Source organism: Apteryx rowi, unplaced genomic scaffold, assembly GCF_003343035.1.
Source record: "Apteryx rowi isolate R43461 unplaced genomic scaffold, aptRow1 scaffold_155, whole genome shotgun sequence".
Classification (NCBI taxonomy): Eukaryota; Metazoa; Chordata; class Aves; order Apterygiformes; family Apterygidae; genus Apteryx; species Apteryx rowi.
This window is the reverse complement of record NW_020447808.1, coordinates 1,716,674-1,744,532: the sequence shown is the minus strand read 5'-3', so window position 1 is coordinate 1,744,532 and position 27,859 is coordinate 1,716,674. Positions and strand designations below refer to the sequence as shown.

The 27,859-nt window shown below is 37.8% G+C and overlaps 1 protein-coding gene across 3 annotated transcripts; it reads left to right on the top strand.

Annotated features, from left to right (window-relative positions):
• Nucleotides 1-231: 231 nt before the first annotated feature.
• On the top strand, nucleotides 232-26,989 carry FHL5 (four and a half LIM domains 5). 3 transcript variants are annotated; one of them, XM_026059293.1, is made up of 7 exons: nucleotides 232-319; nucleotides 851-858; nucleotides 16,174-16,344; nucleotides 19,971-20,145; nucleotides 22,271-22,440; nucleotides 25,642-25,828; nucleotides 26,838-26,989. In XM_026059293.1, the coding sequence occupies exons 1-7, from the start codon at nucleotides 232-234 to the stop codon at nucleotides 26,987-26,989; spliced, it is 951 nt and encodes a 316-aa protein (XP_025915078.1). The 3 variants fall into 3 exon arrangements, with proteins under 3 accessions (XP_025915078.1, XP_025915077.1, XP_025915079.1); XM_026059292.1 differs by lacking the exon at nucleotides 851-858 and having other exon boundaries at nucleotides 232-315; XM_026059294.1 differs by lacking the exons at nucleotides 232-319; nucleotides 851-858 and adding an exon at nucleotides 12,986-13,006 and having other exon boundaries at nucleotides 16,163-16,344.
• Nucleotides 26,990-27,859: the final 870 nt, after the last annotated feature.

The window sequence follows — 27,859 nt, the reverse complement described above, 5'->3', positions numbered from 1 at the left end:
CAACTGTCTGAAATATGCTCCTTTAAGAACCTCCTACGTGGTATGTATTTGTAATTTGTAAACACAAGATGTCAAAGAATGGTTTGACTCAGTGGTGAGGCAGCCAGCTATTTGCATGTCATGAGGTCTAAGGGAAACAAACTGACCCTCAGCCTTCCTCCAGGCAGCCAAATTCTGATGGGACCTTCAAATAGCTCTGGCAAAGTGTTCTGTTTCTTTTGGACTTACTGAATGCTTGTTTCTGCGAAGACGTCCAATTATTTCTTCCTTTATTTTGCTACACAAGTTTCCAGGAGAAGCAGCTTGAAACCAAGTGTGAGTATTGAGTATTTCCATTTCTCCTTTTTGTGATGTTTAAATGTGGTAGTGTAGCAGGTAACTAATTGAGTATTTTAAGCACTTAAGCAGGAGCTTTTTTCTTCACATGCAAAACTGCTAATTCCCATGGCTACAGTTTCTTTAAATTATTTGCAGAATTCCACACTTATATTAAATTTTTTAGTTTTGTGTGTCAAAGAGATGCTACATTTTCTCAGATGCAGTTGTTTTCTTTTTATTCATTATCACTAATTAATCTAGGGGAAGATTGTTTGAGTCTGGGATTTCTTTTTCCCTATGTAATGATATGAGGATTAATATTGTTTACTCCAAAACACAAGCCATCAAAATATATATGCTATTTCCTGTGACATTCAAATCATCATTTTTTTTCTCATGGCAAGCTTTCATAGCTATTTGATATTGAAAGAAAACTCTCTAAACAATGTCTTTTCTGATATGGTAAGTCACTAGTGTCTAGTACAGTTAATTTCACTGCCTAGCATGGATTGTTCTTGCTTTTTCTTTGAAGCCAAAGCAGTTTCCAAGCTGGTGTTTATAGCAAAATTTTGCCTTGTTATCAAATCAAGTATCATTTCAAGATTCTGCCTCCATAAGATATTTTGTCATATCTTTTATCTATCACATTTTTAGGATCCTGCTCTTGGTTTGGGGTTTGAAAGGATGAAAGTAGAATTGAAAGGATGAACCTCTGTTCACTAAAATTGTTCTAGAAATGTGTACCTATATGGCAGAATTTAAAAAGTATGCGTAACAGGGTGGAAATAGTCTAAAATTTAAAGTCTATATATATAAATTGCATTGATACCTGATTTCTTAAAGGCAATCTTCCTGAGAATAAGGTTAAAATTAAACTTGGATTAAACTATCAAATACAATTTATATTTCAATAATATAATTTTTTTTAAATACCATTTTTTTTCTTAACTTTCTCTAGTTTCAAAAGATCTTTATAGGTACTGGAACTTGACACAAAATCTCTTATATTTAAAGAAAAGTTTCAGATGTCTGTCTTATTTGTGTCCAATATTTTCACCCATATTTTTCTTCTGTTTGTGTCATGAGTTGACATTTCTAGAGTACTTTAACAGAACAGGCTGTAACAGAATTAATATACTAATGTTATAACACGTTGCTGATGGTCTTGCCATGTAATTTATTGCAGTGTCACAAAAGTCACTCTGATTTAAAGTTGCATAATTGGTAGGTACTTAAGATGACATATTAACCTTCTTGTAATACAAGAGCAAAGTGAAATCAGAAGCTGTTTGAAAGAGATCCTGATCAATTATGACATAGGGTATCTGAAGGTTATTTGCAGGCAGTCATATTTTAGGAAATGTATGTGTTTGGTTGACATGATAACACATAAGTTCTGTGGGCTATATACAAATAAGCCCAGCTTTCTTTTCATCATTTTTTTTCATGTCTGAGTGTTACTTATCAAAAAAAAAAATTTAAAAAAAGTTGAAATCTATTAGGATTGCCTAACCATGGATAGACAGGAAGAAATCTAAAATCTCAACCAGCAGGCTTCTAAATGTCAAACCTAAAATCAGAGGGTGAAATTCTGACCCTGTTCAAGTGAAAATCCCTCCCGTTGACTAAACAAGACCTGGATTCTGCTCAAGCCTTTAGATCACCTAAAGCCTAACTTTTTCTGTATGTTTCCCTGCCAGTTAACTGTAGGATGATGTCTTATGTTTAATTCCAGGATGTTCTTAAAATTAACAATTTCCAGTTCAGCTTTCCTATTAAAATTTCTAGAGCCCCGAAGTTTGGAAATGGGAATGATGAAATGCTGCTCTTATTCCAAGTGTGCTCCTACAGTGGAATTCACTTTGCTGAGAGCAGGGCGAGCGGTTCTGTTTAGGAAGCTGTGAACTCATTTCATATGTTTATATTTTCCTATGAAATGGGTACCATTTCATAGAATTACATAGACATTTCTACAGAAACACTAAACTGATGTATTAAAAATAAGTTAATAATATTAAAACCCTACAACATGAAATTTTGCAGCAGAGATACTATGAGGGGCAGGACTTCACAACAGCTAGCTAATCTCCCTTTGTTCTCTCTTCAATAATAGCTAAATTACATTTCTACTATGAATCACCCTCAAGAGGAATTTATCTCTCTCCTTTAACTATAAAGAGCGCCTTAGTGAATTAACCTCAGTAGACTTAAGTTAGTTTTTGTGAATAGCCCCTGTTTGTCTCTGATATTGCACAGTATACATCAACTATCCCTTCTCCTGGTTTTCTTTTCTTAGACTAAGAGTTTTCTTTGATTCTGCTTCATTACTTTCACATTAGTAGGTCACTTTCTTCTCAACCAGAGTTGTCTTGAGCTTGAACTTGTTCTAGGTATATAAAGACTAGTAAATTCTGCACATTTTGAAATATTATGAATAGTGGATCTGAATGGGCTTCCCTTGTTCACTGCTGGCCTCACACTTATTTACTTTTATAAACCAGAATAATATTCATTTCTCTATAACCTGTCTTTGTGCATAGATAACAGAATTGATAGAAAGAATCAGAGCATAAAAAGAATTAGAGACAGAGCATAGCATAAATTAGTGACAGAACACACGCAGAGGAGACCTGAATTTAGTTCAAAGTGACCTTCAAAGTTCAAAGGCTGGTTGTTCTGTGCCTCAGTTCCCCATCTGTAAAACCGGGTTTATTACACTGAGGAGAAAAAAATGAATTCAAAACCGCATTATCCAAGACTGACTGGAGACAGCCCAGGTTCACTGGAAAATCCTTAATGATTAGGAACTGTCTCAACTGCTGCGGCCTTAAGAGGTTTAACACAAAACTGGACAAACTTCCCTCAGAATGTCTTGGGTAAGTATTAGTCATAACCCCAGAGTCATTAAGGGCGATTGTAAAGTTCGCAACTGGAGCATTTTATTGCTTCAGCTAATTTTAGTAGTGCTTTCTTTCCAGCAGTGCTTCAGTTGGAAGTTGTCCACTGGGCAACCTTCACAACCTGCAGTACTTGTAACTCTCCGTTGCCATGTCCATGACTGCAGTCTGATGAACAAAATCCTCTAAAGGCAAAGGCATAACAACTGCATGCTTCTCTTCCCACTCCTCCAGGTTTGCTCTCTGACCTTGGGCTAATCAGTTATTTTATTTTGACAGGCATTAACCTTTCCTGTAGACAAGTAACTCTCAACTGTGTTTCAGGATTACTTTATTATTGTTAGAAAAGTTGCTTGAGATCTTAGAAAGGAAGGCTGTATAAATACCTCAGAGTATTAAGCTACAAGTCTGTTTATCAGGAGCCCAGTCTTCCTCAAGTGAGCTCCCCAAGCTAATAATTCAGCAACATCCATATTCATTTATGTATTATAACWTGAAAAATTGTGCCATCATTTGAGTTCTTTGAATAGCTGGGTTTGTTTTCTATTTGCATGCAAAAAAAAAAATAGAGAAAATCTTTCATGTTGAACAGATCTTCTAATTGTGAAAGTTTGTTTAGTTTGGTGCTCCAAAATGGAGGAGCATTGAGAAACATTTCAAATTAAAAGCACAGAACACTTTCTTATTTAAAATGCAGTAGCAGAATTCTTAGATTTCTGTTTAATTGCTTGCTTTTGCTTTTTCCTGAAAACATTTACCAAATTTAATATAAATTAGCAAAAAGGACTTGAACTGTATTTTTATCTTAACATAGTTTCTGCTGTTGCTTACCACTTTCCTCCCACTCAGACAAATCTCATCCCACAGCTAATTAGAGTTATGGGCTCTGAGGGTCACCCCTTACTAAAAGTGGTCAATTCCATTCTAGACTTGCCAGAGTAATTCCTTTCCATTGCTAAGTGTCAGGGTTCACGTTATCACTTGAATAGATTTCACTGGTACCCAATATCCTTGAATTATATTATCTGTTTTTAAAACAATCCTAAATGTAAGAAAGGCATTTCTTCATTATCACTTAAGTGATGATTTTTTTAACCTTTATGATTTGTCAGAATTAAATGTTGCCTGTTTTGGGTGTTCAGATAATCTTTAGCCTTAATTTTCTGTCCATCAGAACAGGGCAATCACACACTGAACCCAGCTTTTGGATAATATGTATTTATAATCATAGAAAGAATTCCACTTTGAAAGTAATATAGTGCCAAAACCCGAAAAACAACCTTTTCACATGCCAGGATATTACAAAAATCCCAGCAGAGCAGTAATTGAAGGGTCAGTAACCTCGCCTCACAATAAAGTAAGACAGAATACTGAGAGCTATTCATTTCAGTGTCTAATTTTAATTCATAGCCACTTTTAGGAAGATAGACTATGTTAAAATAGTAAGAAGCATGTTTAAGGTCTGGTACCAAGATTTTAAGAATTAAGGGAAAAGTTGAGATACCCAGTCACGTAATTGTTCTGAAGACCTTATCACCCAAGGCAGGCCCAACAGAAAAAGAGGAGAAGTAAAAGAGGCACAGAGATTTCAAGTGACTTGGCAAAAGTCATATAGCAAGTCTCTGGCAGGACATGAGAAGAACCCAGAGCTGAGTCTAAGGACCAGTCGATGTTGCTACTCACACAACATGAGGAGTGAAGCTAAAACAGAGTCAACGCAATGATATATTTTGTCTTGTGGGGAAATAGGACATTATTTACTCACCTGTTTGGGACAAGAAAAATCTTCAATTAAGATTTTTATTCAATGAAAATGCTGATGCACAAAAGCTTATGTTAAAAAAATCAATTTTTTCTACACCCAGTCCTAGCAACACTCCCTTATTTTCCTTCTCTGCTAAAGGAGGAACAAAAGTAAAAGATCTCCATTCCTGCCTTTCCTCCCATCAACCTCTCCTAAATGGGTTTATGGCCTTCAAAAGTCATCTAGTGAGCTCTCTTCTAGAATTGAGTTTTTACATTCAGAGTCATATATCTGTTTGCTATGTTGGAATGAAATGTGCTGGATTACTATCAACAGTGAAAACAGGTCATCTGTCATGAATAAGTGTGTATGTCTGAATATTTTACCTTTTTTTCCCAGCCCAAAGAGCAGCAGCCTGCCCTTGATGCGTCTGCGTAGTTAAACTAGTAAGGTATTCCAGCCTTATAGTACATTTAAAACAAATGTAGGACAAAGGATGAAAGCAAAATATCATCCTGCCATAATTCCATCTATTTAGTGAAATGCACATATGGCCAAATTGTACCAGTTTGTTTCGACAACCTTGATGCAAATGTTGAGACTTGGTAACTGAATTGTGCCTAGTGCTTTCCCAATAAGTATGAGTTCACCAACCCTAACATGCAGAGTTAAAATCTTCATTTCTAAACCAGCAATTACTAAACTGCCTGATATGACATCCATGCATTGAGTGATATTATTCAGCTGCATTAACTTACATACACATGCAAGTGTTTCTGGCATCATGGTCCAAGAGAAGAGGAAGCACATGTTTTGTTTCCTCCTAAGTGTTACTTGAACAAGTTATATAAGACTACTTAAGATCATCCACAGTGTATTTTCATGGTGGCTGGCTGTTTGGCATTCTCCTGAAAACCTTTTTTGCCCTCAGTCTCGGTTATATTCTATAAGCGATTACTATTGTAAATGCAGGAGAATACAAAGAGCGTGACATCTTTCAGGATTTCTCCAATGGAATAGACCTTCACTGGTTTACCTGCCTAGCAGATACATATGCATGTATATATATTTTATTAAGACTGTGTTGTTATTGAATCTTTGTATTCCAAAGAGGTAGCAGTTGTAGAGGATAATTGCAGCTAGTTCTGCTAGCAATGCCTACTGAGCTACTTGTCAGTAGAAATCCAGAATACATAGGCAGTCCTTGCTTTGGCATCAGGCTACTGTGGGCTCTACTCAATACTCTGTACAGCATTTCTTAGACTATACAAAGCAGTGACTTCCCAGACTGATTCCTGTGGCCACAAATTGTCTGCAGAACTGTTGTCTGTGTTTTTCATGTAAAGCTTGGTAAAAAGGTAGCAACTGATGGATGGAGCCCTACAAGCAACAGAGCTGACTGTTYGTTGGGCCTAAAAATCTGAATACCCGGGATCAGGGAGAACTGAGGTAGGGATCTTACATACCAATACTCCTTACATCAGCCTTTTTTTTTTCCTAAGCTGTAATGCCACCTAGCTAGTGACAAGCTTTGAACAGGTTTGAGATCAGAAACCTTTAGATTTGGTTCATTTTGATAAGGTTTCATATTGTTATTAAAGTGCTGCAGCTGGGTTTATTTTTTCCTCAGAAAACTAGGTCAGGTTGGCACAGTACAGTTAGGAGAGAAAAGTAAAAGTCTGTGCTGCTGCAGGAGATGCTGTATTACCACTTGGGGGTATTATGTTTGGTTTGGTGTTGTGGGGGGTGTTTTTAACTGGGTAATGAAAGTCCTTTCCAATTTTAGCTTGCTATAAAGCATATATGCTGCTGCTGCTCATCTTTTTCTTACTGCTCATTTTATTTCTTAAAGCAGTTCTAAAGTAGGTCACAGGCTTTTAAAGAACCCAGGTAGAAAAAGTTGTATTACACAGTGGGTTGTTGTTATTTTTTTAATAGGATTTTAATTCACGTAGTGTACGCATTCTCAAGAAACATGGTACTCTTCATCCTCCTTTCTCTGCCTGAAATAAAATGTAAGGGTGGGAGAAATCCAGTCTCTGCAGCGGGAGGCATATAATAAAGGCATAGCCTATTTTTTATTAAGATCTTAAAGCTTGCAGTCAGCATCAATGTTGCGTATTGAAGCTCTGTTAGCTCTTGTTAGTGGTAAGGCTGTTTTGTTTCATGGCCTTTAAGCACCTTACTCCTCACTGTATCTGAGACATCATTTCCCATTGCTTTTGTTTTCCCCGAGAAAGCTTTCCGTACTGAAGGCAAGCTTGTTTCTCTATCAGGGAGATGTGTTCCTGCCCAGTGGTGTTAGTGTCTTGCTAAGATGCTGCTGTTTTCTTGGTGGACTTTTGTGCAGCTGTGCAGGCATGTTGGCCTCTCCTGGGGTCATCAGTGCCTTGTACAAAGGAGATCCAGGAGGAGGATTTTTGATATGCAGATGCTGTCATAGCAGAGATCTTAGTGCTGCCCTGATCTGCACGCTGAGGATGAATTCATGGGCCAAACTCTCAGATCAGGACTTCACCACATCTTCATTTTTAACTTCTGTTTTCCTTTTATTTAAGCACTTTTAAGTATTTTCCATGATTAGGGGATTGTAGGTGAGGGTGGAGGCAGGAAAGGGGGCAGGAGGAAGCCAGGCAGAAGGGGAAGAAGTAGTTGGGGGAAAATTTCTGTTCGTCACCAAAGTTCAGCTGTGGCCTCAGAAATCAATCTCATCTTGAACAAATCAGCCCAGAATTATTAATGTCTCTTTTCCTCTTTTGAAAATATGTAGTACTTTCTAGGGCTTAGTTTGATAGCAGTAAAAAATACATTAATATTTCCATGCAAGTACAATATGTTATTCTCTGCCTTCCCACCATTTTAATTGAGGCAACTGTATCCCAGCATAAACATCCTTTTGCTAATGATCTCAAAATGAGATGATTCTTTAACTCAGAATCCCGTCCTTTTTCCTAGACTAAAATGTATAGCTAGTTAGAAAATTGCTTCTCTCAATGAACATTTTAACTATATATCAAAAACAAAACTTAGTTTTTTACTAAAACAGTTTTCTGTCAAAAATTTAAGATCTATTTTTAGACTAACGTTTTTCTTTGGTTGCGCTTTTGTGAGTCCTACTTTTCTAAAGCATAATGACATTTTTCCCTGGAGTTTTGTTTATTCAAAAATGTTTTTGATTAAAATACATCAAAATTTTAAAACTAAAACTGCTAAAGTAGTTTGGATCAAGCTTATGCAAAACTCCTTTTCTTCCAAGAACACCCTGATGCAGTAACTTCTTTTAATTTATATTAGTTTTGGAAGCTTATAAATCCTCATGTTTCAGAGCATGAATCTAATCCCCTAAATGGGATTAGGAAACTTTCCTCATGAGCAGGTTGTCTCCTAGGCTTCTTGTGCAGGGTTCCTTTCACCTTCCTTAAGATGGTTTTGCCTGCTGAACTGAAATGATATGTACAACTATAGTCATGTTCCTTCACACAGTCTTTAAATCATTGCTAAATCATTTTTAGATCTGCTTTCCCTCCTGAGTTCTGGTCAGGAGTATATTTAGTGTAGACTGTCAGTGCCCAAAACACATTTTTATTCCTCATTGTTCCATATACGGCAACGCTGAGCAATGGAGCAAAGCGCTGCCTGCGCTTCCTTCCAAGCCAAGTCACCAGAATAGTCAAGATTACTGAAGGCATCCGAACCTGCATATCTCTTCTGTAGCCTCATCTGTGACAATTAGCACCAGCTTAAAATTCAGTATTATCAATGAAGAAAAGGAGTTTTAACTTGCACCAACCTGCAACAACAGCAGAAACAAAATATTCTTTATTGGGGAAAGCCACATAGCACAGATAAGCCAGAAACTCCTTTCCATCAAAAAGGCCTCAGCTTCTGGGCAGTAGTCATATCTAAATCAGGCTGGTTGACAAAGGACATGTGGATGATACTTCACCCTCCATGACAATGCAGAAAATATTGTCAGTGGAACTGGCATTCTCTCTTAATTTCACACATGGCTGGGACTTGAGATTGTTGGAAGTGATTTTTCCCTGTGGAAATGCTGACTCTGCTGAAACTGTTCTGTTCTTTGACAGAAATTGGCTAAAATCACTAGTTTCCTTTGCTTTTTCCTCCTGTAACCAGATTTGTGCACTTTCACTGAATGTACTTTCACTGAGAAGGATTTAGAGACCATGTTTACCAGACATTAAGTATCAGGAAACATTGAAATTAATGATAATGAATTTCCTCATTGTTTACGTATTTTTGAAAAATCTCACCTCTTGCTTATCTTTGAAAATATCTTTCAAAATCTGTGCTTTGTTGGACTCTCTCCAGCAGCTCCATGTCTCTCTCGTGCTGGGGAGCCCAGAACTGGGCCCAGCACTCCAGGTGTGGCCTCACCAGGGCTGAGCAGAGGGGGAGAATCATCTCCCTCGACCTGTTGGCAGTGCTCTTCCTAACGCAGCCCAGGAGRCTGTTGGCCGCCTTTGCTGCCAGGGCACATTGCTGGCTCACGGTCAACTCAGTGTCCACTGGGACCCCCAAGGCCTTTTCTGCCAAGCTGCTTTCCAGCAGGTCAACCCCCAACCTGTACTGGTGCATGGGGTTATTCCTCCCCAGGTGCAGGACCCTGCACTTGCCTTTGTTGAACTTCATGAGGTTCCTCTCCGCCCACCTCTCCAGCCTGTCCAGGTCCCTCTGAATGGCAGCACAGCCCTCTGGGGTATCCACCACTCCTCCCAGTTTTGTATCGTCAGCAAACTTGCTGAGGGTGCACTCTGTCCTTCATCCAGGTCATTGATGAAGAAGTTAAATGGTCTTGGCCCCAGTATCGGCCCCTGGGGAAATCACTGGTGACAATACTTTAAATTCCTTCAGAATTCTACCTGGCATTCACCAATGATTTCTCAGCCATGTCTTAGGCCTATGACTGCTTCACTTTCAGGACCTGATGCGTTTTTGAACTTGGGCACCTGAAGCTAGTCCATTTAAAACAGCCTAAATGTCTTTTAGGTATTTAACTCATCAGCTAATTCAGGTGTAGTTTTTCACATGGGACTTTTGTGCCAGATGTAATCCTCAAACCTGTGAAATAGCTAAAAGTATATAATATGACAGAGAATACTGATAGGTTTTTACATGAAAAGGTACACCAGCGCAGGAGTGATATATTTCATAGGTTCATTTGGTTCTATAAATCTGACAGTAATCATAAAGTAATATGAGCTCTGTAATGAACATGTTAGGAGGAGGATATTCTGGCTGCTCCAGAATATGTAAAAAACGGTAAAAGATGCAGGTAAGAATGACTTGAGAAAAATAAAAGCAATGATCTAAGTCTTAGCATTAACCCTATTTTTTTCTTGTACTGCTGCTGTTGAAGATATTGACAGCACCCAGGAATCTGAACAGATGAAAAGGGTTCATGGTTCTGGGTAATAAATAGTTTGGGAGAGACCTGAATCGATCCAGAACACTCCACAGACTGTTCATCTATGCTTAAATACTGAACAGCAATACTGATGATCAGCCAAGCTTTTTGTGTGCAGAATAAGAGTGTCAATTCTGATTGGAAACTGTGCATCAGTGTAATATTTTTATTAAATAATCAATTACAGTCCCTGACTCTCACATGTTGATTAGTTTAAAAATTTCCAGCAAGTCATCTGGATTTAATTCTGTACCCAGTCAGCAACTTTTCTGGCTCCTTCTTCTGAAAAACAGCTTTCAGCTGTTACATGTGGTATGCTTATTTCTGACCTCTAATTTCTCTGTACAGTGGATTTACTGTGATGGTAGTTCTTGAGCTTCAATAGTAAAACTCACAATATTCATTAGGAGAGGTATACATTAATTTAAATATTGCCAGCTAAATCCCTCAGTATGACCTCGGTAGCAAGTGGACAAGCTAGATGCTGCTGGTGAAAGTTGTAYAGATTAATTTAAAGGAAAAATCTAGATGGCCATAGAAGTAATGGGGCCAGGAGATTCCAGCTCACTCTGTAGTTAGTAAAGAGAGTTTGAGGGACATTTTGGCTAGTCAGGTCTTGTCTGCGGCAAGATTTCTGTATATCTGCACCACTGCAAACCCTTAGTACATGTATTTTCATCAGTTTGAAGTCTCAGCAAGTAGTAAATTATGTTGCACTGGGATAAAGGAAGTGAATTTAGATGATGACAACAATGTTTGAGTTTATGTGGAGTAAGCAAAGCTCACTGCGATACCAATTAAAGAGAAAGAGAATTCCTGGGATGCTAAATCCCCTATTTGAGCCAGAGCTGCTTCCCTTTTTACTCATAGTTGTAGGGTATGTAAACACAGTACAATGCAGTATGGTGCAGTTACCAGATCAACCCTTGTATGAGCTGCTTTGCCTAGACAGTCCACTAAAATGGTGTCACTTCTGGACCTTGAAGTGTTAAAATCATATTTTTATAGCCCAGTCTCAGTTAGCATGGCTGTCCTGGCTACTTAAAAACAGAACTTTATTAGTGAGAGCTCTGTACCCACCCAAATGTTTGCAAGGATATTGCCAGTGTTTTGAAAAAGCAGCAAATGCTCAAATGTCCTGTGTTTTTTGGTTTTTTCCCCCCCCTCCTTTGTTAGGTCTAGTCACAATAAAATACCAAATTTCTAGGGGATAGCAGGCCTCCAGAGGAAAAAAAGAAACTGTGATCTCTGAAATGAGAAAAATTTCCTTGCAGAGCATTCTTAGAAATTTTTATTTATAAAATAATGATACTGTTAGCTGTAGAATGCAGTTCTAACCTTGCGTTGCTAATGTATTTTGCAAATGTATTRGCGATGAATAGTTCAGCAGCTTTCACAAAAACAAAAGAATAGGGAAAAGGAAATCAGCAAATTTATGCAAATGAGCAAAACCATGTTCAGAGAAGAAAACATACTTAACTGAAAATAAACAACTGCCTGGGGTGGCTTACAGGGGTGTGTCCCTCATAATAGATTGATTTGTTTTTCTTCTCCTTCAGTGTTATTGCAATGATTTATTTTGCCATCATTTTTCTTTCATTATGCCTGTTTCAGAGTCTAATGGAGAGCCTTGTTCCATTTATCACATGTTCTTAAGGAAAAAGATGAGGTAGTTCATGGCAGGATTATTTAGATCAGGAAATAGTCCATGAGAATGCCATAAACCAAAAGATATATTTTTACATGTGCATATATGTATAATTGTGTACATATATATGTCTATTCATTCTGAGTGGAATTAATTTATCTGGGCTTTGTATATTTATATAATCTAAAGACGATCAACATACATTTATAGAAAATATCAAGATAATTTATTAAGAGAGATATTAAAATTCCAGCTGTGCTTTTTAAGCACAGTGAGAAAACAAGCATTCGTTTCCTGTTGGTTCCACATTTGTCAGGTTTGGATAGACTTCACAACCATTTTCTTACAGCTTTCTTCTCTGGAAGCCTTTTAGCACTTTACATCTTACAGGAAAGAATTTGACTCTAGAGCAAGTCCTCTCCTAATTTGTGTTAGCTGTGTTTCATCTTGCTCTGCTGGAACAGCAGGCAGAAAAACCAGCTCTGTGTTGCTTTATTTTCATCTGCCTCATAATTTATACCATGAGACTGCTGCATTCTCGAATCTGACCCCAGGGACATCAGTGCAATATCCTCACAGCCCTGGCAACATCCCTCTGCACCCTTTGGAGTGCTCTAACATCTACGAATCACACATCTGTGCCTACTATACACATTAAAATCAACTGTACTTTACCTTTGCTCCAATTTAGATAACAAAATAATCTTTTCCCAAGGAATGCAGAAGTCTGAGTGTTTCCCTTTGCCTAGGACACAAGCTAGCAGCTGGGATGCCAGAGTCAGCGTTTCATTCCATGAGAGCTAATAGCATCAGACCCCCAGAGATTTCCTAACTGACCTCCAAAACACGAAGTCCAGCTTCCAGAAAACTTAAAGTAAACATATTTCTCCAGAGATTAGGATCAAAGCACAAGAAAAATATTCTACTTAACTGCACGATGCTCGTGACATTATTTATTTACTGGGACAAGGGTAAGTGGTGCTGGGGGAGATGTGATTCGCTTATTTTGTTGTGTTGCCTAACGGTAAAAGTAGTTCACAAAGATTACCCAGATCTTTGCCAAGAAATTTGAAAAAAATCATTCTTTTTCATGCCATCTCTGCTTCATACCCAAACATGGTCTTATTTCATCATGGCCAAACTCTGAACACTTCTTATGAAAAAGAGCCTTGTAGAACCCAAGTGCTTTACTAAAGCAGCAGGTTCAAGGGTCCCCCCCACCCTTGACCCTGGTCCGGTGGATCCTCACTTTTAAAGTTCTCCAGCAGCTGTTCTTGGCTGTAAAACAGGAGTAATAGCACTTTATTCCCACATAGGTTTTTAGGAGAACTGTATTAAAGATTCCGAAGTTGCTGGGTATTGTAATAGCGTGTCTCATATGAGCACATAACCCAGACTTTCTGGAACAGATTGGCCTGGGGGGGGAAAAAAAAAAAAGTGAACTACTTTCTGAAGAAAAATGTTGGGAATGCAGAGTTTTCTTTTCAATAGCTTAATAGCTTATTGCCATTCACTAAAATGAACAAACAGAGATGCATCTGCAGGCATCTGAAGCTATTTGCTGGTGAGCTTTGTGCTAAAAAAGCCACTGTAAGTATACACAAATAAGTTCTTCATGCATGCTCTGTTAGTATTTTTCTGTAGCTACTGTTATGCTGCAATGGAACTTTTGGGGGAAGCTGAGGTCTTGGTTCAGCAGGGAGGAAATCAGAAAGGTAGTCTAATCAGGGTTATCCTCAGAGGCTGTTTAAAACTATAATGCCCACAAAAAGAGGAATGAAAATTCCTCTGAAATCCAGTTTCAAGCCTCTCCTATGACCTTGAATATGGAGCCCAGTCAGCCACAAACATTCCTTCTTGACTATCTCCCTAACCACCAATTTATACTGCTTTCTCATTGTAGAAGAAAATGAACAAAAGTTAACCTTGATATTAGTGATGACTGTGTAGCACTCCTGCGCTGAATTCCTGCGCTATGCATGTCTTTTTTATATGTCACGTCATGTAAAAATACAGCCTGATGGATGTCATTTTGTTAGACATGGATGTCATTTTGTTAGACATGGGTTCATTCTTTGCACATTCAAATCCCTGATACTGAGGAGATGGAAGTCCAGATTCAAGCACTATTATCCCAAGGATAGGACATAAAATGCATTTGTAATATTTTTAAGCAAGCACATGTTTCCCACTGATCTGAGTTGCAGATTATTTGACTTCTTTACTGCACTCTGTCTTGGCTAGCACAAAGATTTAGGGCAATCAGAAAAATAGTAAATCAATTCAACCCAAAAGAATTTCAATTTACAGAAATAAAAAGTTTTACATAGCTTGTGCCAAATGATCACTACTTTTGGTCTAAGATAAGCAACCTAGCCTCTCTACCTGCCCCTTTTTCACAGTGTTACTACAACCGCTCCAGGAACAGATTAAAAACTCTTAGCCTTAAGCATTTGTGCTAGTGGAAACCTGCAGTAATTGTTCTTTCCCATAGTTTAAACTATCATTTTGGATTACATCTTAGGGTTCACAGAGTAAAAACCCAGAAAAAGACAAAATATCTCTTTAAAATTGTCCTGTGGTTATGCGATAGGCAGTTAATGTATAAAAATAAGTATTTGAGTGAGTACTTTTAAATGGGCTAAATGTAAGCTCTGTTATGATAAGTGCTCCCTCAAACCTTGTTCCTCATATGCTTCTCTTCTTTATTCTCATTCTTTGCATCTGGTTGAGATAAACTGACTTGCACCATTTTTCAAAGTGCAAAGATTTCAGCTGAGCAGGCACTGATCTGTAAATATTTTAAGAGACCTTCAGCAGTTTTCTTAAATCTTCTAAATTTATGATTTCTGGCACTGATTGCAGTGATTAATTTGATGACTTTAATGAAGATTGCAATCCGATGAGTCCAGCAGATGTTTCTGGGTTCACTTCACTGGGAACTTTCTCGATTCTTCTTCCTCCATTCCCAGGAACCAAGACCCAATTTTAGCAAAGTACTGATGAGCGAACCAGCAACAGCAAGGCTGAAATAAGTCTCCATCTCCACGGTCCTTAAAATGTTCAGCATTGCATACATATAAGCAGCTGAAGTTTGGATGCTTATCCAAGCCTCTTTAGCCTGGAAAAATGAAGGATGGGAAACATACAATTGGCTCTCAATAGATTTGTGGTATTTCCTGCACAGAAATATCATCTCTCTCGCAGTATTTTGGCACTGCCAAGATGGAACCTGGCAAAAAAGCAATCATCTTTTGCAGTGACAACAAAAGGGAAAATTGCTTTGAGTTTGGATTTTTTAAGTTTATTTCTCTTTACATTTTGCTCTTCCACTATCCAGGACTGTTTGCATCACTTTACATTGCCACCAAATGTTAGCGCTACAACTGAGATTATCATGCAAAAGCCAACTATGTAACTTGGAGTCCCTTGTCTTCCTCCAGTTTATTCAGGTAGAGGTGGGGGTTTTTTGAAAAGGAAGGAATGAGTAGAAAGACAGGAATGGCAAGGGAAAGCCAGGAACCCACTAAAAAGTGCTTGACACTTCTCTTTGTCCTTTCATTTCTACTCTTTGATTTTTAATGTCCATTATATGGACATTATATTTCCACTATAATCTCCATTCCCTGACTTCTGGATAAGCTTTTCCTCACAGTCCAGTACATAATGCTCACACTGATATATTTCAGTAACTCGTGCATAGAGAATGTGAAGACAACTTCGTTTTCAGGTACCAAACTCTCAGTGTAAGTACCACTGGACTAAGCTGAAGCAACCTTCTTACTCCCCATTATGTAATTAAGCAACCTTCTTGCTCCCCATTATGTAGTTAACACAATACATAGTATATGTTGTTTAAGACTACTCATTATATGCTATACTATCATAAATCCTACTACCATTGTTAAGGACTACCATTATATATATATTATATATTAGATGTTAAAGACTACCACTGTGTGTTAAGACTACCATTTCATTATGGAACAGCCCTGCATTAAAAATTCGGTGTTCTGCAAATATCAAGAAACACCTGTTCTAACTTTAATCGGTAAAGCAACATTTTTTTATTATTTGGGCAAGGAAATTGTCATCCACTGAATTACATGATTTTTCCATTTTTCCAGATCACAGGTAGAACCCCACCAGAATGACTAGTAATCACACAGACTGTCATTACTGCCTGCAGTCTCTTTGTGGAAGGAAATATGCATTAAGAGAGGAAAATGCTTATTGTGTTACATGTTACGACAGCTTATTTGCCAACTCCTGTGAAGAGTGCAAGCAACCTATTGAGTGTGATTCCAAGGTAAGGATGTAGCTTTGTCTTGCTGCTGCTTGTTAAATTACAGACAAATCCTATCTCTTTAATGACAGGTTCTGTATCAGGTCCTCCGCATATCCCTGTGCTGGTGAAGAGACCCAAGCACAGCCATTGTGCTGTTGTGCACCCATGCACAGCAGGGAGGAACATTCAGTGCTGACTTGAGATAGGAAAGCTCAGGGCCAAACACTAGGGAAATCTACACTTACGTGCACCTGATAAACACAAATATAGGGTGAGAACCATATAGCAGTTTTGGTTTACATGCTGGATTCCATCCTTCACCTCCACTTACTTCCTAGCTGCAAAGACCGCACAATGCTTGAGATGTAGCAGGGCTGCTGATACACCATGGAAAAACTAGAATTATTTAATTCATATCCATAGTACTTCTAAGTATTTCTGGTGGGAAATGGCACTTATCAAGGTTTATATACCTGGTCAGGTGTGAGACAGAGGACTTCAAGCACATGCTTCCAGTATTTGGCATTTATTACATACTAATCTGCTTGAGAATACAGAGAAATTAGGATTTACCTAAATCCTGTGATTGTCAGAGATCAGTGGCTTACATTCAAGCCCTGGCACGATTCCCACACAACGTATTTCCTACGCTTATTTGCCTCAGGGGCCCCTGGATTCTCTAAGTGTACTTTAATAAGTCTACTTCAACACATCTCCCATCTCCCAATTGCTAGATCAGAAAGTTTTCATTAAGCTTGTTATATTCTTTGAATTTCATTCAGTGACGTACATGGATGTGTTTTTGAAGTCTGCCTGTTATGTCCCCCATTATATTAAAAAACCTATGGGTTAGAGGAATTTTCTGGCCTACGGAAAATCCACGCTTGAATGTTTTACCTAAGTTCAACCAAGTATTCCTACTCGTTCGCATGTTCGATACCCTAACTGCTGGGCCTGAGGGGGCTCTGAATTGACTCTCCTTCTGTCTCTCTGTGCGCTGTCCTCTGCACTTTAATGTAGTTAAATGTTCTTGAGTGAAAGCCAAGGAAACAGACTGATCTGTCCTGTGTTGAGGACATGCATTTGGATATGGGAGATCTGGATTCAAGGTCAGATAGGTCCAGATTCAAGGTTAGAAACACCACACCTTGTGGAGAGGTAAATTGGAATCCGTATTCTTTTTTACCCTCTTTATCATACAGAAGGCTTGTCTTAGCACTGGATCTCAAGAAAGGATTTCCTGGTGAAAATCATGAGTGGAAATAAGCACCTCCCTGTGGCCCAGAGTTAGGTAGTTAGATATTTCTGAAGTGCCAAGGTATCATTCCCCTCTCCGCTAGCACTTGCCATTTCCAGTGGCTGCACTGCACAGCTTCCCTGGAGGGCAAGCACATACTGTGGATCCCCCTGAATACCTGCCATTGAAAACTGATGTGTGGTGATTAGGTCCTAAATAGACAATATATCTGCGGTCTCTGGTTGTTCCCCAGCTGCAGGTGTGGAGTGATATGTTTCACTGAGCAGAGGGATTCTAACCCCTTCTTTACATTGCCATCCTGCTTTTTGGGGTTTTTTTTGTTTTTTTGTTTTTTTTTCCTTTGGAGGGTGGTTCTTGCAACAGCAGAAAAGAAATTATAGAAAGTTTTGATTTGTTTAATTTTCTCTTTACTGTCCTGCATAGTTGTAACTTTTCTTTTTGCTTCTCTGTTGATAATTCAGTGGATTAGGTTGAATGAAACTTTAGAAATTGAGAAATGTCCACTGAAAATGATTTTAACTATATTGTATAATTTACTTCTACTGCAGGTATTCACATACAGAAGACAAGCTGAAAAGAAACCATATTTATAATTATTTTATGTTATACCTTCTATCTTTTGGATAGATTTTAATTTTAATTTTAATTTAATTCCTTGCTTACCTTGCTTGTCTCATAGGTGACATGTTAGTGGCGGTCTTTCTGGGCTTTGCTTTCCTTTCACTTCTCCCCTTTTTTAAAAACATTAAATATTAATGAGAGTTCCTCTGTGCTTTTTGTCAGGGTTTCCCCCACCGTTTAGTTCAATTTACAGCCTGTACATTTGACTTTAAATTTTAGGTTCAGATGAATACTGTACAAACACTTTTATTTTACTGAGTTCAGTATGTACCTTCTCCCCATGCTTGCTTTGCCTATGTTCATTTGGAATAAAAGGTCATAAAGTTATTAAAATAAGCCTCTCAGGAAGTCTCTCCAGCCAACGCACCTCATGGTGCTCAAAGGACATGCTGTGAGCACAGCTCAGGGCTGTAAAGGAATCTTCAAAGCAAAATGCTGATTTGGATGTAAATTGTCCTCAAACTCTGACCAGCCATTTCAATGGTAAACTTGTGTAGGTAGCCCCAGACAGGGTCATCTGGAGAACATAAGCCTTGAGTTGACTAATTCCACTTCTAAAATTTAAAATTAAATGGTAGGAACAGCAATCATTAATAAAAAATCAAGTCTTTGAACTGAATGGAAGGAAAAATTGGGACAAAAATACTGCAGGAGTAACATAAAAGGTGTGCAACAGGCCAGGGTCAGCTAGAAAAACGGCCCAGAGATCCATCAGTGGTCATCCCTTCCAGTACCAGGGTGCTAGAGCTTTGCTCTCTTCCTCCCCTTTCTTTTGCCTCAGGCTGCTCTGTGGTGATAGCCTGTTTTTTAAAAGGTACTAACTAAAGCAAACAAAAGTGGTAAGTGCTCAGCACCTCCTAAAATGCAGCCTGGTATGTATTTCACTTCTTGTTTCAGTACTTTAAAGGGAGGGGTACTGACAAAGGAGAAAAATTAGATTGGATTTGTGCCCTTTTGTGCTTCGTTCCTTATTTATAAAGAAGACCTGGAAGAGTCTGGTTTATTTTTAAGGGTCTTTTTTTTTTTTTTGGTGGTGGCAGTGGTGATGTGCATTTTTCCCCTGTTTTTTTAACCTTGGAAAAATAAAATCTGCTATTTGCTCTTTTTTTGAATTCTTAGTGGAGGTCTCATACATACACTGTTAGCTTTCTTGGCCCTTAAGCCTGCTGAGTCTTAAACAAACAGCTTCTTGCCAACTTTTTATGGGGAGTTATATTAGGTGTAAACAAAAGCAATGTTTTTTTTTAATAATCTTCATAAGAATCATTTCTTTCTCAAATAATGAGGTTTTAAATGCTTGTTCTCTGCAATAATATGACCTTCCTTTAGTCTTCTATAGTGTCAACTGGAAGAAAAAGTAGTGATGTTAAAAAGTACATGAAGTTCTGTTTAGAAGTCTATGGAGTATGCACTTCTTGTCAGGTGGTCTGTGCACATTAAAAAAGGTTAACTATTTTTTCCTCTTGAAAGCCAACTTTGAAATATAAAATGTTTCTTACAATAAAAACTTATCATCTCTGATGTTAAATACAAAAAGAGTTGCCTGTGCCAAAGCAGGTCTTAATGGTCTATACAAGAGATCTACAAAATATCCTGACACTGTGACTTTGAGTACTTACCTTTGCCCGTGCTTTCTGCCAGATACACATGTAAATGCTCCAGTTGCTATTCAAGTGCTCTTCATTTTGCACTTTTTCTCTAGGAGGAGCTGGGGGGAAAGAACACTGTAAAGAAATGCCCTCACTAACATGGACTTACTTTTTCCAAGGACTTGGCCTACAAAGGCCGCCACTGGCATGAGGCTTGCTTCAAGTGTGCCAAATGCAATTGCTCTCTGGTGGAGAAGCCGTTCGCTGCCAAGGATGAGCTCTTGCTGTGTACTGAATGCTACTCGGATGAGTACTCATCTAAGTGTTTCCACTGCCAGAAGACCATTATGCCAGGTAAGACACCAGGGACCCTTTAGTGAAAAATGAAGTTATACTTTTAATTAAAAGCTCATCCTTGAATAACCAAGCTACAAAGTCCCTGACATTCAGAGCAGCTTTCAGGTGACTACTTCTCCTTCAGACAGTAAATGGACTACTTAAATACCCTCCTAGCAGTAAGTGGAGGGAAGACAGATATCTCTGGTCCAGCACTGATGAGGCTTATAAATCTTTACAAAGAATATTTAGAGTTTAAAAAAACCATCAGAAATGCTCATGTTGAATTCTTGATTCTGCTTGCAGTTTTTAGGAAGCATATCCCACTGTCAGTGTAGGTAGGCAAACAGAGCTATCTTTAGTGGGAGCGCCAGACTAGACAAGACATCTGCATTTTGTCTGTCACGTTGTCCACATTTTGAATATCAGACCTGGCTCACAGTTTTTATAAAACATTTCTTTCACTCAGAAATATTTTTTGCTTAAATTGTCAAAGCATGACATTCTGTGTTCAAATCATTATCAACATTTTTGCTAAAAAGAACGCATGTACAGATGTGTTTATGATATAGGATTACTTCCTGCCATAAGCAACTTTTTGAAAATTCCACACTTTTCACTAAACTGCTTCTCAGCTTTTGATCATGTCTGTTCAGGACATCCTCTAGCACTTTCATTGTTTCCACATCAGTAATGCAGCAAAGAGATTGCATAAAAGCTGCCTCTTCAGAGCCATCTAAGGGAAGCTACAGCAGCCAAATGCGCAAAATGAAGTCGCTGGTCTAGGCAAGTGAGTCCCAGACACTTGGAACAGTGAACTAGTCTGTGCTTAAACTTTTTTACAGATCACCAGCGTACCCTTAAGGAGCTAACCAATTCATAAACTAAATGCTTGAGTATAGTTCCAAATACCAGCTGCAAACTATCTGTCATGGCCTCATAATCATTTGGGAACCTCTAGCCAAGGACATCAGTAAATGTAGCAACAACATAGGAAGTTTATTTTTCAGTAGATCTTTGTGCCAAACAATAAGGTTTGGTCTGCACAGTTTATTTACAGTTTATTTCCTTTTTATTGTCAGCATAGACAAATGTTGTTGCAATATCGTTGTGTTCAGTTCAGGGGTGATATACTGCTTAGTTTTGATATAGTTAAAGCAATGTTATCTAATAGATGTGCCTTACTAGATGTGACCAGAATAACACCAGAAGACAGTGGTTTTTGCATTGCTGTCCCCTAACCTCCTCTAACCCCACAGTCCAGGAAGCAGGTGTTTCTGGGTTGATCAATCAGTTGTATCAACAATTCTCTTTTTCCTATGGAAAGGATTGTATAGCACCTGTCTCCTTCCTCTGCAGTCTGATGCTACCAAAGGGGGAGGAAGCTGCAGTGAGCGTCACTGAAAGAATCATTCTCAGACATACGTGCATATATCTTATAAGTACACATTTCCGTTAAAGTGCACAGTGCACCTGTATACAAAGTAAAGAGCTCTGAACCTCCTCTAGCAGACATTTAAGTAAGTGACATTCTTTTGAGATCGCATCTAACTTTACAATGGAACAAAACATCCAGTTGAATAGGATAAAAAAGAACTGTTCATCTAGAATGGAAATGATGAACTGTAAGAAGAGGCAGCATAGTCTGCTTTATCACAGAAGATAATTRCTTAAAAAAAAAAACACATTGCCAGCTTAAGATGAATAAGATAAATAATGTATTTATAGATGAATGAGACTTAGTTTAAGGAAGGCAAGAGACAGGAGATTAACAGATGTACTAAACATCTAAGTAAATTCATCCTTAATTTAGGTGCTGTGTACCTGAACATTATCACTGGGTTGACTGGCCTGAGAGAAACTCTGGGCCACTGAAGCATATCATAGAGAAGTTATCCTAAAACATTTTTATAATTAAGTATTCTAAAATCACAGCTTAGGCAAATCAGCATGGCTTTTTCCAGATGAACATACAGCACTACATGTGTTCTTGCAGTTAAGCACATGCTTAGAAACTCTATTAAGTGCTTTCTTGTTTAATACAACTAATAGTGAGATAGAAGATTAAAAACAAGAGTCTTCTCACCTTATAAAACACATTACAAGGCTGTATTTGAGGGCGTTGTTCGCTTGGTTTCTGCAGGTTCTCGTAAAATGGAATTTAAAGGGAACTCCTGGCATGAATCCTGTTTTGTTTGCCAGTATTGCCGGCAACTGTTGGGAACAAAACCGTTGATCACCAAAGACAACAAGAATTACTGTGTTCCCTGTTTTGAGAAGCAATTTGCTCACCATTGCTACTCTTGCAAAAAGGTAATTAAATATACAATGGAAAAATTAAAGCATTTCAAAGTACTACCATGTTATTTTTATTCAAGTCAAAGCCAGGTTGCCCAACAGCAAAAATGGTGCCCATGAGGACTGTATCTGTAATCTTTAGCATGCATACTTAAAATAACCTCTGCAAATCCATACTTCCATTCTCAACTAGAGATTTAAAATCTAGGTCTCCATCAAGGAACAGGGAGCAAAGAGAATATCAACAGAGCACATGAATTCTTCAATTCATTCTTTTTGGATAGTCTGTAAAAAGGCCATAGATAAACATGAAATTGCATGTTAGAGCTTATGAGGACAGGTCAGAAAGCTGAATAAAAGTTCAGACTGTATCCTTAACAAGCTTTAACTAAGTAAGAGCATAATTAACTTATTTTTTGTTTGTTGTTTGTGACTTATTTTACTGTTAACTTTCTTTTTGTCAATATACAATATTTTTAGTGGCTTAAAATGTTTTTCTAAAAGTAGGTAAGGAGCAGGAGAAAATGATCTTGAAATCAACAGAACTCACTTATTGCCTAAATTTATAGTATCTATTCATAATTGCTGATAGCTGCTTCACAGGAGTGCCTGGACATATCTTAATCTCTCTAAAACAGGTAGTATGAATACTTGTTAAAGTATTTAATGTAGATGCTTAAATTAGAAGGCTGTAGTCTCTTTTTTTGTCAACGGAGCTCTCAAAATGTTTGAGAGAGCACCTGGGAGGATGTGGGGAATGTAAACTCCCCAGTCTGACCCCCAAGTCGTACGGCTAAAGCTGGAGACGTCGCTTGTTCAGTTATCTGGGATATCTGTAAAATCTGAGAGTCCAGGTCTGTTGGTAAGAGTGTTGTATTTGTAACTAATACCTACCTTTATGGAAGCCAGCAACCCTTTTTCTGAGAGCAAAGCTAGATCAAAATGGTAGGTTTGCTGACACTGAGGACTGGATACAATGAGGGAAAGTCACACTATCTAACTTTAGATACCTAACATAGATGCCTGTTCTTCCTAACTAGGCAATATTGCTTGTGAAGTGGGGGTGGATCATCTAAATTGCCTGGTGAACTAACAGTACGAGCAGGACGGGCAGCTTTCCTTTTGACATCTATGTTGGACACCAAAAGCTAAGAGTGGCAGTGTTTACTGTCCCCTTCTAATTAATATTGATATAAGACTGATTATATTTGAAATAAATTCATTGATCAAAACAAATACTTTAGGATTCTTTTATTATTGATTACAATTTTTAACAGAGGTTAAATTTTACACTTGTAGGTTGTGAAAAAGCCATCTGTCCAGGTAACAGTTTATCTGCTCATATAAACATCTACTTTGCATTTATCAATCAGATATATTTGCATGCACAATCAAACTACCTAAGTGGAGGAAAGCATTCACATTCTTACCTGTTTTGTTCTTGAAATGTATCAGGCAATAATCAGATTAAGTAATATTCAGTTGTGATAATAAAAGTCAAATAGTGTCCCACTGTTTCAATATATGATGCTTCTCCTGTGGGTACCAGAAAATTTGATTTCATATGTATTTTCTTTTTTTCCCCACTTATACAGACAAATCAATTCAGACCTCCCTTGATTTCTCATGATTTAAAACTGCCTCTGATTGATGAAAACTCTCAAAGCAACACACTATTCTAGTTTAGGAAGATGTTTTAAGCTGCTGTCTATGGCATAATTTCACTTATTCTTTAGTACTGCTATCATTTTGGAGGCAAACGTGATTTTTTTTCACTTCATAAAATAATTTATAATTTCTAAAATTACTTAATATTTAGCTGTAAACCTCTACCTTTAACAAAAGCTTTTAATTTAAGCAAAATCTATTGATTATTTTTTCCCTCAATAATTAGCCTTTAGAAAGTACCTCTAAATATTCCTGTATCTCTACATCTAGTCTTCAGTTTGGACTAAATGATCACATGACAAATGTAGTCATTCTGCTCTATATTTATTAGAGGAAATGAGGTCAGCAACATTTATGTGAAATAATCAGGATTTGCTTCTTAAAAATTCTAGGGCTGCAAATAGTTTTAACAAATAGAAACAATTTTGCTACGTAAACTTTCATCAGTTCCCATAAATAAGAACTGAACCTGAAGAGATTAAATTGCTAAACTGGAGTCTTGAATTTGGTGCCAGAGAAAGAACATTTCAGATTTTGAGATGTTATTGTAAAGGCAAATAAGAGTTAGAAGTAGCCCAATACTGGAATAACAAGGAGATTTGGAACCATTTAAGTTTTTTGTTGGCTGACATCATCCAGTATTGTTCATTCTTTATTTCTTTGAAACTGCATTTCCCAAGGAAACTCTACAGTTCCTTTATTTTTACTTATACAAGTTTCTCCAACTTTATCTCCTCCTATTCCAACTATGTATTCATTCATATGCTGTCATACATGACTTGACAGGGGAAACACCACGTTACAGCTCATCTTTATTTACAGATAAACTTCTCTATGCAATCTCTCACAAGCTCTGTGAAACCTACTTTTCACCACACATACAGATGCCATAGAGCAATTGGAAATTTCATTCTTCAGAAATAACCAGTGGAGAGCTCTGTGTGAGCTGCAGGGAATGAGAACTTTGATGACATCATTGATAAATATCTTTTCTTCTTCTGACAGCAGAGATCTCTTTCCTGTTTCACTTCAGCTTCTCTACCGGCTCTTTCCTCATTCTTAAAATAGGAATCAGTTTCAGTTTCCAGCAATTTGCCAATTCCAATATGAGATCAGCCATAATCTCAACATCAATTCTATCATCCACTGTCCATCACTGAGAATTGTTCTTCTGAGAGTATGCCTGATGCTAAGCCTTCCTGCACGTGTGTAATAGAAGAATTTCATAACAAGCTACTCTGTTTACCACAAATAGTGAGGTTGTTTTGTGATGGAAAATCAAGAATAACAAGACAGTGGTGTGTACAGCTCAGCTGGAGTTAGCCAAAGTTGATATTCCAGATGAAGAAAATTGAGATGACCAGACTCCTCCTCTTTTTTTTGTGCGCATCGGAAAAGAAAAAACAAGAAGGATTTAAGAAAGCCTAAATAATCCTTCATTCAGGCTGAAGTTTAATAGCTACCTGAACTGCTGAAACAATGACAGGTTGAATAGCTCATGATTCGTGCCTTTGTTTCATTGCGGTTTGCTTTTTGTTAATGCATTAGGTGATAACTTCCGGGGGAATGACCTACCATCACCAGCCTTGGCATAAAGAATGTTTTTTGTGTGCTGGATGTAAAACTCAGCTGTCTGGACAAAGGTTTATTTCCAAAGATGAGTATCCATACTGTGAAGATTGTTTTGGCAAATTATACGCAAAGAAGTGCGCTGCTTGCAAGAAACCCATTACAGGTGAGTCTTACCTTTTAGAATGGACCAGACACTGAGCTGTCTTCAGTCTTCTGTCAAATCAGATCTTTACTTCAGAAAACAGCCTGAAAAATAGTTCCCTCATAATGAAGGAAGTTAACTCTATGAAGTGAAGGAGTTAACTATTAGAGAGATCCCCTGTTACATGGAACATGCATTTCTAGGGCACACTGATCACATGGGTCTCCTTCCTACTGAGAATTATTTTATGTACTGAAAGGAGTTTTGCCATGATGTATTTTAGTGTCTTGTACAGTCTTAAAGGGGAAGACCTTCAGATGACATTAAAAATCATCCCTAAGAATATAAGAGAAGGCGTTTCTTGGCTTCTCCCTGGACAGTGAACACAAGCCCCTCTTGTACCTGTAGTTGGTTTGGCTCTGTTTTTAAATACAAAAATGATAAGACTGGAGGTGAATTTGATTAACTGTCTGTTGGTAAGGCACCTATATCAAATTAGAGAGTTTGACAAGATAATGATGAATGCCCAATCAAATTGGTATAATTTTACTAAAATATATAAAAAAGCAATGCTTTATTTCAGATACTCATGCTAGGAATTCCATAATCTGGTAATTTTCCAAATCCCCCACCTTGAATAAACTTAGTTGAAATAATTAAATTTCACTCAGTGCTGTATAGAAACTATATGCATCTACACATTGCAAATGACTTTCATGAGAGTTTGTTGGGAAGATCTGCAAACCTTAATGAGCATTCTGATAAACCTGCTCTGTTCAGAGTTCATAATGGGATATGAAAAGAGGCAAATGACTTGTGGCTTTACTTAAAATATTTCTCACTAGCTTAAATTTTAACTTTTTTCTACTCTGCTGATAAACAAAAAATATTTTAACCTATGGATTTTTGTTTGTTCATTTGCTTGCTATATGAATACCAACATGATCATGCATTAGAAAACAGTCTTTTTCTTTTCTGAACCACATCCAGAAATATTGGATTCACATCTTCTTTCTCATTTCTCTTTCAGCTCTCGGAGGTGCCAAATTTATCTCATTTGAAGAGCGCCAGTGGCACGGGGAATGTTTTAACTGTGCAAAATGCTCTGTCTCGCTGGTGGGCTTAGGATTCCTCACTCAGCAGGATGATATCCTTTGTCACAAATGTGGCTCTGCTACATAGTTCTATAGAGAGCTATACAGATATCTTATTCTCACTCTATAACCATGTACTTCATTACCATGCAGTAAGAAAATCAGCTAAAATGCATAATAGTTATTTAGTCATTCAAGTAACTTTCGAACAGCAGTTTAATTCTATCATAGTTCTCAGCTGCTTATAAAAAAACCTAAACAGCTCCATACTGACTAAGAAAACAATTCAGAAATGATTAGTAAATATTTTAAAATCTAACTGCAGTATGCTTCTCCTTGTAACACACTGCACTCTGCTGTTAGAAGCTTAATTTACATTTCATCCTCCATGAACTAAGGAGGAATATAAAAAGTCTATATGGTATATGACTGATGATGAAGCATGAGCACTGCTCCACTGATGCAGAATTTGGTGTGGAAAGCCAGGCACATGGGTTTTCCAATTGGACCACAGTATTTATCAGAACAATGCCTCATCTCCTTCCAAACTTCAGACAAAGAAGCTGCTGGCAAAGCACTTCTCCCAGTATGAGCAGAAGGCAGGAGGAGGGGATACCGGTACACAACAGGACATCACAGGATTTCTTCCATGTCAGAGGAAGTTCATTCCAGGACTAGATGAAGGGATAAAAGGTCATTTTCCTCTCATTACTAAGATTACTCCTCAGAAAAAATTGTTTCCCATGGTTCTAGTCATCCAAAAGACTGAATGACAGGTCCTTTCCCAAAATTGGTTGGCTGTACTTAATTTTACATTCTAAAACAGTTATGCCTCAAAGAAAATACATAAACCCATACTTTGATCTACTGTGAGAGGTGAGGATCACCCGAGATTGGATAGTGCTAATGTACAGTTTCCCTCAGATAATATGCCTTAAGACTCCATCTCCATAGTCTT

What these genes read in the sequence shown, in the direction of transcription:
- FHL5 (XM_026059293.1), top strand. Translation starts at nt 232, where the DNA reads ATGCTTGTTTCTGCGAAGACGTCCAATTATTTCTTCCTTTATTTTGCT. An exon ending in ATTGCTACTCTTGCAAAAAG is followed by an intron (nt 22,441 to 25,641) that starts GTAATTAAATAT and finishes TTAATGCATTAG; the next exon opens with GTGATAACTTCCGGGGGAAT. An exon ending in TTGCAAGAAACCCATTACAG is followed by an intron (nt 25,829 to 26,837) that starts GTGAGTCTTACC and finishes TTTCTCTTTCAG; the next exon opens with CTCTCGGAGGTGCCAAATTT.